The sequence below is a fragment of the Stegodyphus dumicola genome, chromosome 1 (genome assembly GCF_044657685.1).
Source record: "Stegodyphus dumicola isolate Sdum_Otavi_A_Nest chromosome 1, ASM4465768v1".
Lineage (NCBI taxonomy): Eukaryota > Metazoa > Arthropoda > Arachnida > Araneae > Eresidae > Stegodyphus > Stegodyphus dumicola.
Window position 1 is genome coordinate 245,607,100 of NC_140768.1, and position 16,154 is coordinate 245,623,253.

The 16,154-nt window shown below is 33.7% G+C and overlaps 1 protein-coding gene across 1 annotated transcript in view; it reads left to right on the top strand.

The window, feature by feature from the left end:
* LOC118184358 (uncharacterized) overlaps positions 1-16,154 on the top strand; it is a 53,935-nt gene that overhangs the window by 22,118 nt on the left and 15,663 nt on the right. Inside the window, exons 2-4 of the mRNA XM_035354017.2 lie at positions 3,382-5,601; positions 12,675-12,796; positions 13,019-13,110. Of these exons, the coding sequence (XP_035209908.2) occupies positions 3,382-5,601; positions 12,675-12,796; positions 13,019-13,110 (2,434 nt within the window). The remainder of the gene's footprint in view (positions 1-3,381; positions 5,602-12,674; positions 12,797-13,018; positions 13,111-16,154) is intronic.

Genomic DNA, 16,154 nt, shown 5'->3' on the forward strand with positions numbered 1-16,154 from the left:
ATTTTTCTACATGAATCTATAGATCTACATCGCCATGGGATAAAGTTACCATCAAATTTAGAGCTCTTGGAACCTTGAGGGCTGTTCCAACATGGTTGAGTAACTAAGCGACGAAAAAAACTCTCCCTTCGGTCTGTTGAATTTGAAACCTTCTCTTCATAAAATCACTGTTTCGCAATAAGAAAATAATATATTTTTATTTTCTCCCACGTGTCCTGATTTTGAGGATGAAACGGATTTTCTCCTCTATGGCCCGGATATTACACATGATAAGCAGCGCGAAACATCAAGTCACTAAACGGAATTGTCATTTAACGATCATATGAATTGACAATTCAGCTCAAAATTAGGCGTTATGTTTCGCTTTGTAAAAAGAAACAGAATTTTTGGAATTTGATATGCAAATTCATGTTCGTAGAAATGACGTATATTAGTAGTATTACTGTTACTATTGCTATTATCGGTGGAAATCTATCCTCAAGTCCCTAGGAATTGATCATGTTTAATTACGGTATTTTACTGGAAAGCATTCCTTCCTAAATGCTCGGAGAATAGTTAACAGATGTAGGCAATCAACAAATGCGTTGCAAAAATGAGTTTTTTTTCAGTTATTTGTATTTCTTTTCGCTTTTCTAATTCGCTTTTTGATGTCAGAAAAGAGTCCACCATCAACTTGTTATACTATCCGGAAAGTGGTACCTGCTTAGTACTAAAAAAACGAAAGATATTAATTTAATTAATGTTTTTATTTTGAAGGTGCATTTTTGAGGCTATTAATTCTTATAAGCACGTATGAAAAAGAGGCACTTATCGTACTGCAGATAAGTTTTTGCATACATTTGTCGGCCGTACCTCGAAAAATGCAGTTACTGTTAACTGGAGCTTTTCACTACCAGAAGAACTCTTTCTGTTTAAAAACCTTTTTATTTTGTAAAAAGATAATAAGCCCTGAGGATTGAAGTCAGAGGCCGTAGGCCATTAGCTACCAAACCTTCTTCTAGTGTCGTCATCTACATAAAGAGCAGCTGTTGTGTGTGATTGACTACATGATATAACTCTACTACCGAAATTATTCTGAAAATATGTCCATCTAACAGTACTTTCTAGAGTTACTTGTCATTGTCAGCTGTTTTCTTGACGATGTTTAATTTGTACATAATCACAGATGTAAATTTCAAATAAATACTCAACTTTTCCACTGTTGGTAAGTTACAACTAAAGCTGTGTAATCTATTACAACTAAAGAAAGGTGGATTTCTTCTCTACAGCCATATTAATTTTGCTATTGAGAAAACAGCAGTATTGCGCATTGCAGCTTGAAGCATTACAGTCACCAAATACAATTGCTCTCGAACAACATATCTGATTGTTTCCTTCAGATAATCGCTATGACATTTAGCAACCTTTAGTAATAAAACGGAAACCATTGCAATTTCTGATATATAGAACGGCTTTATTTCTGACAATCAGCACGCCTGCGTTCATTCCATCGCTAAGCATGATTTGCAGTTAATCAATTAGCTTTTAAATTCTCTTTCATCTGCTCATCATTTGCATAAACTTTTGGCAAATGAAATAAGCTTCAATGTTAGTAAAACTTAAGTGAAATTGTCAAAGTGAAGCTGAACGCCACAACAAGAGTTCCGACTAATGACAAATGGCAATAAGCAATGGACAAGCGGCAGAAATGTAAGAGAAGGTTATGCTAAAGCTTGTTTTCAGGTATCGTGGCTCAGTGCTATGGGGATTTATTGAAATAATATCCTAAAATAATCACATCCAAAATAAAAGACTTTGTTTAATTAAATTCTTTCGTTCTTTATCAAACGCATGCTGCTTTCTAGAGGCCTTGCATGTTACTTTAGTAGGCTAATGCGTTACAGTATCTGTAAAGAAGACTCAGAAAGCATGTACAAATTCAAATTCTAATCTTAGATCATCTTTAGAGAACTCTGTATTTAACTTCAATATTTAAAATTTATTTTTAAATTTCAATTTCACTTTTTAACGAAGGCATAATGGTTTATTACCATAGTAAATAAGAAAAATCATTAAACATTGTGTCTTAAGGATCTTCTTTATGAGGTATTTCTCCCGCCTTCTTACCGAGCCTTCGTGGTGTAGTGGTCTGCACGCTCAGCGCGTAATTGAGAGGTCCGTGGTTCAATTCCTGGCGAAGGAGCTGCTAATTTTTCATCTCTCCTGCTTTCGAAAAATGCCTAATGTCTTTAAAGTGACGCTCGAACTAAAAGGGTGTTGGATGATGATTCTCCTCACCCAGGATTTTGCGACTGGGTCCCCTAAAAACCCCAGTCGCCCTTTAAAAGGCGGAGTATATAAGGTATTTCTCCCGCCTTCTTAGCGAGCTTTCGCGGTGTGTTGGTCTGCAGCGCGTACTTGAGAGGTCCGAGGTTCGATTCCCGGCGAAGGCATTGCTGACGTTTCATCATTCCTGCTTCCAAAAAATAGCTAATGTTTCTACACCTTTAAAGAACATGAAAAAGACGCACAAAAATTCTCTAAGGTGAACAGCTAAGGTGAACTCTAAGGTGAAAGCTAGACTGTATCTGTAAAATTCCAGATGATAAGACAAACAAATTTAAATATATTAAAATATTAAGATGAAGTAAAAGGCTTTCACATGTAATTTATCAAGAACATATCATTGTGAAAAGATTATTTACAAATATTAACAAACAAGTAAGATTTTTATTGCTGAAAAACAGTATTTTTTTAAATTTAAGCAGCTTCAGAATTTAATACAGAACTTTAAACTTTCTTTAAGCTGTAGAATTTATGGGGATTTGGAAAGGAAACGTAATCAAAGTTCTTGTACTCTATGTTTGTGCTCTATAGTGAGTAAGAAATATTAATTTATAAATGATATTGATCAGTTTGTGGTATTCTTAATAAACATGTTTGTAGCAATTATATTTTAATATATATTCCAGTTTTTTGTACAAGTCCTTTGTTCCTAGCAACATGCATTTACATGGAATGGCATTTTTAAGGAACATAATGAATATCTTATATAGAAATAGTTGATTTATCTATTATTTGTGTTGTGTATTTAAGTATTCTGTACTTCATTAAAATATAAGCTCACCATACCATATTACCGCTTATAAGAAAATCATTTCACGCTCTAGCCGTAAATTTGAAAAATTATAAATAATGTGCAATATTTATTATAATCGTGTGAGGAAAATAATGTAGCATTTTAGATCTAAGCAGAGAAGTGTATTTTTGATGTTAATGATACAACTATTTTCGCAACACTTAGAAGCCCTTTTATGTGAGCTATTTTTTTATTTTAATTCGTTAGTTTAAATTTTGTAATTTTCAGATCCATAATTTATGTCATGTTTATTTTTAATTTAGGTTTATTAGGAGCTTCTGAAGCTCCTAGGAACGAATCAAACAGCGATCAGCCACAGCTACCATGTCCTGGAGAATGTGTTCATGCTCTCACTTCTATTTTATGCAGTAAAGTTATAGAACAATTTCAGTGCGGTGCATCTTATTTGAGATGCTGCGTCAGTAGTGACTTTAACTTTGGAACTGTAGTGGAAACTTCTGCTCCTCTTCCTGAAGAAACTTCTACAGAGACAACAGCAGAATATAATGTATACCTCTTGACAACACAGGCCGATAAAAACACGGCTTCCAATAATCCCCAGCAATCATCCCAGCCACAGCCATCTGCATTACCTCCAACAGCATCCCAGACAGTTACTCCACAAACTATACAGACGACTAAAAAACCTCGGCCGTGCCCAGGTATTTGCGTAGAAAATATTTTCGTTCGATATTGCAGCGGTACTCTTCCTGAAGGGCAGTGCGAAAGGGGTACAACTTGCTGTTCTTCAAATCAAGATGAGGAACCACAGCAAGTGCCTCCTACAACTACTTACAAACCTGTTACAAGGCCCAATGATAAGCATATACATGAAAACCCAAAGCCTATTCAGAATGCTGTAACTCCTGAGCCTTCGACTTTACCACCTAGTCCTCCTTGCCCTGGATCATGTGTTGCCCCTCTTTTTAGCCTCTTGTGTGATGCTGTGAATGAAAATTATTATTGTGCCAACGATGGTAGATGTTGCATTAGCAATGATGAAGTAGAAACGGAACCGTCGACCGCAGATGCGGTTTCTCTTGAATCTGATATCCCTTGCCCTGGAGCATGTATTCCTACTTTTTTGCAAGACATGTGTAACTACCCCTCTGAAATTATACCGCAAACAGGTTGTGAGGGAGATTTTATTTGCTGTTATCAACCAGATTTGAAAGACCACCTGCATGGTGATGCGCCCCAGATTCCTCTGTTACGTCCCATTGCTTCGCAGCCTGAATATCAGGCCATACCTCTGGGATCTCAAAATAATATACCCCACATTCGGCCTCCTCCCATTCCTCACCCTTATCCACAAAGGCCACAAGTTCCGCCTGTGGGAAAACCTGTGCCTTCACTTATTGTTCCGCATATCCACAACCAAGCTGGCGGAAATCAAGGCTACATAGCAGCAGGTTATCCAGGATACGTAGTTGCACCCCAAGTTCCATCATCAGATAATGGTCCAGCCGTAAAACCTGGTTATCCACAAAATGTGAATTATGGTAATAATCCTTATCAGCAGCAGCATTTTCCACATGGATCTGAAACAATAAATATCGGAATCGAAAACCAACAACCAGTGAGATTAACAGTTATGGCACCCCACTCTCCCCACATATCTCCTCATGAGGAGGAACAAAATTCATACAATTTCGATAGAAGGAAACCAAATATCACTCATATACCTATAAGGAATCCATCCGATTATTTACCAAATAAACCTGCATCTGAGAACGAACCAGTGCGTATTATTCCTTCTGCTTCTTCATCTCAGATTCAACAAGGAAGTAAACTTACAAATAAACAAAATCAGCATAATTCTCATGATCGTTTTGTTAATAGTAATATAGGTATTGCACCAGATAGTTTGAGGCCAATTCCAGTTGGCTTTCCCCAAAAGCCCCCTAATTTGGAAAAGTTTCATCCGCCTCCTTCTCCGGAATTTTCTCAACCCATACTATCTCCACCCAGTGGTGCGCCAAATGCGTCAACAATTATCGTGTTACATATGACAAAACCTACAGGCCAAGTAGACACAGTACACGAAGTAGTACCTCAAGCACAGGATCCTATGAAAACAACATTTGTACCATATCAAGAATCCTTCAGGCCTATACCAAGCCAACGGCCCTTGAAACTACGTCCACAGTCTTCATCAGCTCAGAAAACAGCGACATTGTCGCCAGAGATTGAGCCTATTCACATGTCTGAGGAAAGCATTCTAAGTTCATCAGATATTAATTCTGAAAATGTTAAAGTAGAACAAAGTAAAAAAGTTAAACCTGCTTGTCCGGGATCTTGTATTGCACCGTTCTTGAGATTCACTTGTTTCGGAAATAATGCTATTTACGATGGTTTTGCCTGTGAACAAGAAGGAACTATGTGCTGCACATCTGTAGAACACATAGAAAAGTACGAAGAGCATTTAAAAACAGGGAATGCTTTAGTACTAGTAAAACCAGATAGTGGAAGTAAAACAGATGGTAAGTTTTCTCTCCATCATTTATAAAATATATGTAAATTAACATATATTAATTTCTTCATTTCAAGTAGTCATTTTTGTAATATGTTAAATGTAGGTATTTTTGTAATTAAGTATTTTAATGTAGTTATTTTTATAATATGTTATGAGTTGAATTTTATGATTAATTTTAATCATATCCTCATCAGAAGAAACAATTTATTGTTTCAATTAATCATTTCTACTAAATTTATTCATATCAAACCAAACGTTTTCAAAACCGTACATCTTATTTCAGAGTATAAACTGAATATAATTCTTTATATAAATTAGTATTTATTAAAAGTAGGAATTAATTAAACTAATTAAATGTAGAAATTACCCAGAATCAATTAAAAGTAAAAATGTAAGAAGAAATATATTATATTTTGTTAAGAACAGAAATTTCCATACAGTATACCATCATCTATTTAGTTTTAATTCTTGAACCAGGAAAAAGAAAACAATTTATACTTAAAATACATCTCGAAGGCATTCATGTGAACAAAACTGTACAATATTTCTCATACGTCTGTGTTCACTAAGAAATTTTAAGAAATATTAAAATCTATAAATGATAAATGCCATTTTGAGATTTCCCGATGGAAAAGAAATTAAAATTTATTAAAAATTTCGATTTATCTTATTACTAACTGCATATATTAACCGAAATGATAGGTGAACATCATCTCTGTTTCAGAATTTTTTTTTTTTTTTTTTTTTTTTTTTTTTTTTTTTGATATACTGTATATTGTTAACTAAACAGCTCTTAATATCAATTACAAGTTTTGTTATCTCTGCTTACTTTCTGATCCTTTGTCGATTATTATAGACATTTTGAAAAGAAGTGAGAACTTTGGTAAATGTAATTTTAATCTGGATATCATCTAAACAATAACCGATCTTTAAAGAAGAACGGACTCGCCTTAAACAGATCTTTCTTTCAAATTAGGTATATTTTCTGTTCTTACCTGAATGCTTTCATTAATTTACGCTCTTATAAAAGCTAATATGCTTGTTTCTGTTAACAAAATATAACTAGCTAAAATACATATACGCGTCAGAAAATTCTCATTGCACGTTTTTCTTTTAAATACGTTAGTTACAAACACAAAATAAAAAGAACAACTCAGAATTTGGTTTCAAACTCTTTCTTTTTTGAATATATCATAGTGATAATTTATTGTAATTAAGTGAATTTAAAAAATTTAGTTTCTAAAATTTATACATTCTGAGATGACTTTAAATTCATTGTACTGTAATAATAATAATAATATTAATAATTTCAAAGCAACTTGGTTAACAAAATCTGTTTGCATAATTTACATTTTTGTATTACTAAGACCAGTTTTATAGAAAGATTATTTGATGTTAATACAACACAATGTTTGTTACTTGAGGACGTATATGAGGGTATTTCCTAAATACTTACTAACATAACATTTAGCGCAGCCGGCCACCACAAGAAAAAATTTTCAGTGGCAGCTTCAGTTTCAGCCCAGTGGCGTAAATAAGAGTATGCAAGGAATGCAGTCGCATAGGGGCCCGAAGGCTTAGGCGCCCATGAATTTCCTGATGGACTACATTTACACTTTTAAACTTAAAACATGTATAAAAATCATGAATTCAAGTACACGATAAAAATCATGTATTCGATACCAAAAAGTTTTCTTAAAAGAAAGGGGGGAAACTTTACTATACATATTTTCTACAAAAATTGTATGTTCAAATAGTTTTCTTTATGAAATTTATGATAAATATGTTTTATATTTAACAAATGTATCATTTGCATTATAAAAGTTCTTATTTATGACTTTTATATTATTGCATAAGTCATGTTCGTAAGCTCAGTTTGATCACAGAGCGCTATATATTAGTGCAATTTCTTTTTTGTACGTTTTACCTATCATGTTGTCTGTCAGTTTATAACATAACCAGTTATTTACTAGCTTTCTAAATTAAGCGAAAAAATTGAATTGGCGCATTTTATATAGAAACTCGAAATATGCTTGCATGTAAAACCTACCGGATTTTATTTAAAAATCTCCGCAAATCTAGATTTTCTTCCTTCCTTTTTAAGCACAGTAAATTTATTGGGGAGGCAGGAAAATTTTTTGCACAGGGGCCCAAGATCTCTACGTACGCCACTGTTTCTGACACATATGCTTTCCAATTTTATTTGAAAATATCAGTTACTAAGTATTAGCAAAACGATTTTATTTTTCTTTCACATATACCATCATCTTTTTTAAACCTCCTTAATGTGAAACATTTTATTCAAAACGTTTCTGATAAACAGACTAAGTTATTCCAGATGTCCTGCAACAGAACTCGTATAAATATTCAGGCACTTTGAACAAACAGTTTGTATTTAATACATGCAAATAACGAGACAGACATTCATTATTTCTTTGGATATCCTTCAGTTAAAATTACACTTTTCATGCACCTTGCCATAAATTCAGCTTATATTTTCATGTAAGAATGTTGCATTCTTCTTCCAGTCCTCCTTAAAAACTGCGCCCAACAGCGGCCGAGCGGTAAAGTCGCTGAACACTGGTAGTTCGGTCCGAGGTTCGAATCCCGCGAACGGGCTGGCTGCATGGGTGTTTTTTTCGTGGTTTTCCCCATGTGTAACGTGTATACGAGCCAGTTTCCCTTAGAAAGTTCTCCACGAAAGGCATCCCTCCCCTTAAGCAGATAGCCCTCGTGTGCTTTGCCATAATTAAATACACCAACACCGTAAAATTTGCTTTCAGTAGATCTGTCAAATTAATATCGTGTTTCCCTATTCTTTTCTCCAACTCACTCCATACGTGTTTGATAGGACATAAGTACGGAAAATATGGCGTTTTGTTAAGTATAGAACAGTTATATATAACCTTAAGCGAGCATTTCGGACAGTATGTTTAAAATCATTATTTTAAAAGAACTTGAATGTATTTTGCATTTCAAGTTTCCTAACAGATGCTTTCAGGTTTTTATTAAGAATATTTATATACTTATACTGATTCATGTTATTTTCTATAAAATCTAAATTTTCTCTCCCAAAGAAAGCGAAACATACCCAAACCATTATGCTACCATACCCCGTGCTTAACAGTAGGCAAGCGGTTTTTCGGATTCAATTCTGCATTCAGGTCTCCTCAAACATTAATTTTCCCATCGGGACCTAAATATATTACATTTTGACTTCTATAAATATATCGTGGATTGGGCGAATGCCAGAAATATTTTCCTTGACTTCTTGTTGACGAAAACTTCTTGTTGATAGCCCATTGTATCTCTATGCCCTAATGATCCTTCTAATAATTTCAATATTAACTTTTCTTTCAAACTGTTTTATAAATACGCTGTAAGCTCTTACAACACTAAGTTTCATATCTTGTTTCGGTTTTTATTAGATCCGCACAATTTCCGTTGTTTCGTAACAGCATAGATAGTTGAACGCTTTACATGAACAATTTTTGGAGTATCGTCTTGCTATGTTCAGTTCAGATATGGAACTGATAATATATTTTGCTAAACAAATCTTAATTTCTAAATGCGGGCAGTAAGTCTTTTAATGTATTTTCATCTGAAGAAAAAAAAAAAAAAAAGTAGGAAAATGAGAAACATCTTCTAACAAAACATCTCAGTAAAAATTTAAAGTTATTATGTGAGTTATCGATTAACACTTTTTGAACAAATTATTTTATTACAATTAATATTTTCACGATATTTATTTTGTTACAAGCAAGGCTTAAAATAGAAGAAAACGTAATGTGTAAGAAAAAAACTTAGAATTCTGTGTTTCAATATTTAGTAGAAGATCTATGCAAATAAATTTCAAAAGTGCATGTGTACAACAAACGTGAGCCACTGTAAACTTAAAAGGTATTTTCTCCGCCTTCTTGGCATGCCTTCGTGGTGTGGTGGTCTGTACGTGGGCGCGTATTCCAGAGGTCCGTGGCTCGATTCCCTGTGAAGGTGTTGCTAACTTTTCATCTCTCCGGCCTCAAAATAACCTAATGTCTCTACAAACTGACTCTTTAAAAAATGTTTGCCGCTCCTGATTTGGATTAAGTTAGTTCGTTGTTAAATAAAAGTTTTTAAAATGTTATTGGGTAAGTTAAGCGTGTAGCAGTTAAAATTAAATGTCACAGTTGAGAAAATTAATGTATCCTCGTGAAACAGTTGTACAAGGTATTACAGTAAAGTTTAGAGAATGATGTCAGGAATGCATATGCGCAGCAGTTCACGAAAGGTGAAGCAAGTAAAAAGTACTTCTAACGTGTTTTTACATGTCTGATCAAGGTTTAGAAATAGACATTCGCTTAAATGTGCAAAATTATAGCAATGGCTATTAAATGGCAGCAGACGAATTTAAACCATTGTTTCAAGCTTCGTAAAACAAAAAAAGAATGTAAAAATATGCTGAAACAAGTTTAGGAAGATAAAACGGTATCTTTAAAGTTCATTTTTGAATAGTTTAAATGCTTTGAGATGGACAGGATTCCACTGAAGATGCTGTTCGAAGGGATAAGCTTACGACTTCACGTAACGGCGTAAACACTGGAAGTGTGAGAATGATATTATCCAGGAAGAACGACAATGAATGCAAACACGTGTAAGGATGTTCTGTCAAATTAATCGCAAAGAATCGTGGTGTTCGTCCAGAATACACTGAGGCTGGCTCTTTGTTTCTTGTTCATGATATGCCTGGCCACATTCAGTCCTCGTTATTAAACAGTTTATGCACTCTAGAGGAGTTGTAGCCTTTGATTTTACTCCTTGCTCCGCTAATATTACTCCAGTAAACTTTCTACTTTTCTCACACTTGACACGATCCTAAAGAGAGAATAGTTTTTGGATGTTTCAGACATTCAAAGCCATGTGGCAAGAGTTCGTCTTATGATACTGAAAGAGGAACTTGCCGTTATAAGGAACTGTCAAAAACGAATGAGATGGATGATATATAAAACTTTTTTTTCCTGATTTAGGTAAAAATCTTTTATTTATAAACACATTTACAAAACCTTTATTGCCCGTCTTTCTATGTTAAAGAAGAAAACAAGTTAGTCTTTATTTAAATCTTACCTTGCTCTTAGAGCATTACAATTTCATTGCCTACTCAAGTTATTAACAATAATTTCATAGGAAATAAAATAAATTGAAACATGTTGAGTTGTTTAGCTTGCGAGAAAACGCAAAATAGAAAATATAATTTAGTCTAGTCTACCACTTAAAGGGATTGTGATAAAAAAAATGAACCGTTCAGTGTAAATTTTAATATATTCGGGAGTTACACAAAGTTAATACAAGCTCTGCCAAAATTAGGGTGAAACTAGTAAAAATACCACCATAATTACAGTGACTATATATGACATCTGCTAAAAGAAAGCGCAGATACAGAAAAGTGTATAGCTTCTAACTCAGCGAACATTTCTATATATTACATTTCGTCGTCTGTTATTGTGTAAATTTTGGTTAAAACTGCAGGCGTCTAGACAAGGTTAAATGCACAAGCAAGATCAATGGATGGTAGAATTCAAAGGAAATTTTGTCTGTTATCCTTTACAAAAGAAGACAACAAAGGAATGTTTCAGAACACCAAATTGGGTTTGCTTTAAAATTGTGTATCGTAGATGTTAGTTGACTGGAAACAAAATTTTGGAATTTATATTGCGTGACAATGCTATTCATACAATTTTGTTATAAAATAAAAAGACAATTATGATCAATATCATATTATTAACAGAAAAATTTCAACTAGCTAAGTGAACGCAGGACAAAGGTGTCAAAATGATACTGAGTAATTTTTTCTGCTTTCATATTTCATGCTTATTCAATTTATAGGGAGCAAGGGTGTATTCAATGTAGATTAAACACGATATAATCAAAAAGTAAGTAATTTATAATTAGTAAGAGCAAAATTGCCTTTAATATTAATGTATGAACTCAATTTGACATAGAAGGATCGCCGGTTCTTCTTCATTCTTTATCCGTGAAAGCATTAAGCCTTATTTTTACATTACTCAGGAAAGTTCCCATTATGTTTAATGCAGATACTCCGCTGTTTACCTGTTTCCTGGTATTCTGGAAGTAAAATACTGCTCTGTTTCTTTGCCACCTTCATGAGTTGTAGTGGCTTCTCGACAGCGAATTCCTCCTTAAAGTGTACATTCAGAAATCTGAGAATGCGACTCATAGGAATTTCTGTATTTTCTTGCTTATCTTCTGAAGAACGACTTTTGGATTTTTCCCTCATCATCATAAGAAAAAAACGAAAGAAAGAAAAGGAAACCTGGACGTTTTTATGCCTTGAAGGGAATAGTCAGTGCTCTGTCGAAAAATTATACCGACGTCATACTTCCACCGAAGTTAAGAATATACGACTAGTGCCTTAAGAAGGAGAGTATGACATTTCCGCAAAACAACAGTACAGTTTATTTTAATTAATACATTATTACTTGTATAGAATCTTTCCTGCACTTGTGCTACATCAGAAAAGGCAACTCAAGTGCCAAGATAAATTAAGTAATTAGCCAGATTTAGAGATAAAAAAAACATTTTGGCAACTTTAACCTGGAGTGTGGTAATCATGTTTTTTCTTCTGCTGTATTAAGTTAATCGATTACATTACAGCACACGAAAGCAATCTCTGTATGGTAAGAGATAACTTCGTGGAGATCTTTCTAACGGAAACTAGTTCATGTTTACGTTTTCCTTATTAGAATGCTAAGTTTTAGTTAATTGATGTTTCACTCGTAGTTAAACAAGAAGACTCACAGAAGAGAAACCAAGCTCGTAATTGTTAACATTTCGATTCTTAAGTACCGAACCATATTATCAGAACACAAGAAGCGAAAGTAATTTTTTTAATACCCTTTAACTGTATATTCACTCTGCAAACTAGTATTTATGGAAAACATATTTAACTTTCCATCCTTCCATACATTATATTAATATCAGCCATAAGTTAACCTTTTGCATCTCTAAGATAAATATTGAAAGAATATTTACTAAAGCATTTTGATAAATATTGATTATTAATTATTACTTTTGTAATTTTAGCCACTGATGATACGAGTCGACGACCGGGTATGTACGTCTGCGGAATTAAGGGTAACCAGAGGAGGAAAACAGCTCGGGTCGTGGGAGGCAAAACGGCCGCTCCCGGCGAATGGTGCTGGCAGGTGAAACTTACGAATATAAAAATACATTTTATTTAATTATACATAAAAATTATGTTCCAAGAAAATAATTTCAAACGGAAAACTTTAGAGCTATCAAAAAGTAATCAAATTTATCTATATTAAATTTTAGATTTCTCTGCCATATCTCTCTCCACTAAATTTTAGATTTTTCAGAGTCAAACACATCAGCATTAATAGAAATGATTTATTTTCATTTTGCAGGTAGCTTTGATCAATGCAAAAAATCAATATCTATGTGGTGGAGCCTTGATTGGAAGCAGATGGGTACTTACAGCAGCTCACTGTATTACATCGTGAGTTCTTAGATTTACTTTCAGTAATATGTCTTTAGAGTAACGCTATAGTTATCAGACACGGTCTAGTCAAAACATTGATTTGTATGTAATAGCTATGGCATGAACATCTTGATTTTTAATTTCCTTGTCGTTGAAAAATCTTTCATATTATACTACACACTGAACTTGGAATAACTCCACTGAAAACACTGGAATGTCAGTGATGACGGAACCAGAGAAGACACAAGACACAAATAATTGCAATCATAGCTGATGTTAAAAGATGGTGCTGGCGAAATTGCATATCAAAAAAAAAAAAAAAAAAAAAAAAAAAAAAAAACTTGCAGACGTTGAATACTTTGTAGGTAAAAAAACACATGATTTTATTTTTTTAATAATAATTTCTTAGGACATATATTCTTGATTTCCACGTCATTCTGGATGCGACAGTCACCACATAAATTTATATACACTTATAACATGTCAAAACAATAGACAATGCAGAGCAGCGGTGAGACAGACTAGAAAGAAAAGCCAATAGTAGGAAAAGTGAATGCGATACTACAGTGCTATTCTGCGTCGTAACTGCCTAAGCAGTACTTCCTAGAGAACAATGAATGAAGAAATCTGTCCGTCGTAGAAGGTCTTGAATAGTGAAAAGTAGAGAACATGCGCTTTGCCTCCGTAGCAGATAGAGTCGTCTCGCGTTTGGTGCCATCTATAGCCCTACAGGGAAGATGCGTGCTTCCAACTGGGAGAATAACGTCAAGTTCCAGGTGATGATGTCCAATCCAGGCAATACATGAGAAAGAAAAACATGCAATGTTTACGAATTTACATCATCAAGCGTAACAGGCAGTTCGGCTATGCATAGATCATGGGTGAAACCGCATGTCAGGTGACAAATCCTTCTTGCCGCAGAAGATATGCAGCATACGGACGAATGGAAAACAATCGTCTTCTAAGATTTCATAATTTAAAAAGGCAGCGAAATTTGTAGTAGTATTCGCTGCTGTCTTGTTGTAGAATTTCACATTAAGTTTGTTTAGGTATTTCTTTATGACGTCAATTTTCAAATCATGGTCCAAACGTTCGTTACATATGAAGTAAGGGTCGTCAGTGATAATGCGTAACAACTTGTTTTGCAAGACTTGCAACTCCTTCAGTATATTTGTTTCGCACTTGCCCAGACTGGTGACGCGTAAATAAAGATCGGGCAGATGATAGCCTTATAAAGACGTAACGTAAAGGCAATATTGAGTAACTTGAGAGTAATGGGAAAAGTTTGAGAATGATACCACATGACTTTACACTGCTAATGTGCGTAGACCAAGTGAATAATCTGTTGAACAAAATTCCTAAGTATTTAATCGAATGTGCAAGCGGGACTTGCTTTCCGAAGAGAGTTATAGTCCAATTTATCTTGAACTTTATAGTTTCTGAAAACCAGGATTTAACTTTTTAAAAGCGTTGCAATCTCCTTGTCTCACTGAGAAGGACCTGTTGTGAAGAAATGATACGATGATTAGAACCAATTCCCGCGGAAATTCCATCTGGACAAAAAGTACTGCTGGCTAAGACCTCTGCGCAATGCAGATGACACTGCAGGTTAGTTTTTCAGTGGCGCAGTTTAGGAAAAGTTATTTTTAATATAGAGAGTTATATTTAAAATAAAGAGGAGAAGTACCCAAATTAAAAAGAGGAATTAAGGGACTATTGTTACTTTAAATTATAATTTATATTTACAATATTTTTTATCTTACATATATATATGTGTGTATACGCATGGAATCACGATTGTGATCCACTGTTGGATCTAAGGGTTCCAAACATCCTGGTATTGAGAAAAATTAAAAGTTGTTATTTGAGTATGGGAAATTGAAATAGAAAACAGGAGGATCTTCAGAAGCTTAGATATGCTGCCGAAGACTAACTAAATTTTTCTAATGAGTGCATTTAATATAGAGGTGGAGAAATGATGTAAAATATTTAGCTCATTAGTTCTGAGTTACTTGGTTTAGTTACTTGACAATTAATTTTAGTTTATAAGGTCATGCTCGGAGAAGATATCTGTTCTTGTATTCTCAGGGGCAGTAACAGTATGCATTTAAAGGTAATGGGAAAACAAAAGCAGAATGTTCCTGAAATCTTTTAATGATATTGTAAGGCCTTGAAAAGAAATGCTTATTTCAAATAAGTACTGCAAAATTTTATCAAAATCTTCATAAATTATCTTTTTTTTTTTTTAATCTGGAAAGACTTTCTAAAATCTTAATCAGCAAATAAAGAACGCATTACGTTTCGCAAGATATATGGCAAACAGGTGTTATATCTGACTACACTTAAGCCAAAGATTTTAGTTTTTTGAATGATTATTAAAATGAGCGATTTTTATGTGATGATAAGAGGAAATGTATATTGAAATATTTTTTAGCTTTTAATATAATTATGGGTATTGCCACATTTTAATTTTGTTTCCTTCAGAAAATATACGTTAACTTAGTTCGCGTTTAAATTATAATTTTAACTTGACAACCCTATGTTCACAATATCCAACATCATGTTTATCAAAAATATCCACTTGTACTTTGAAATTCACTTAAGTTACTCTATACTTCTAAGCATACATTTACTTTACTTGTACTTTCATTACAACCATAAAAGTAATGAGTCTTATTCCTATCGAGTGATAAAATTCTCTTAAATAAACTAAACACTATCTGGATACACTAACACAAGCCTAGAGGCTAAATTAAAAGAACGTGCCCTTGTCTAACTTAAATTCGTATGAAATTATGTTTATTTTGATAAAAACAAAACCTACGCGAGCCAAATCAAACTTACTTTATGGAATTTTGTCTATAGCGCACATTTATTCTCTTCTTCAATGTATGTATGTTTGTTGTGTTTTGAAAGTGATATTGTAAATGAGTTAAAAGGTAATCAAGAAAAGTTAACACGAAATATACATTATAAGTTTGAACAAAATTTTTAATAAAATAAAAGCGATAACTCATGAAAAACATTGAAAATGAATGTTGGTTTGTAAGGCATGAAATCAT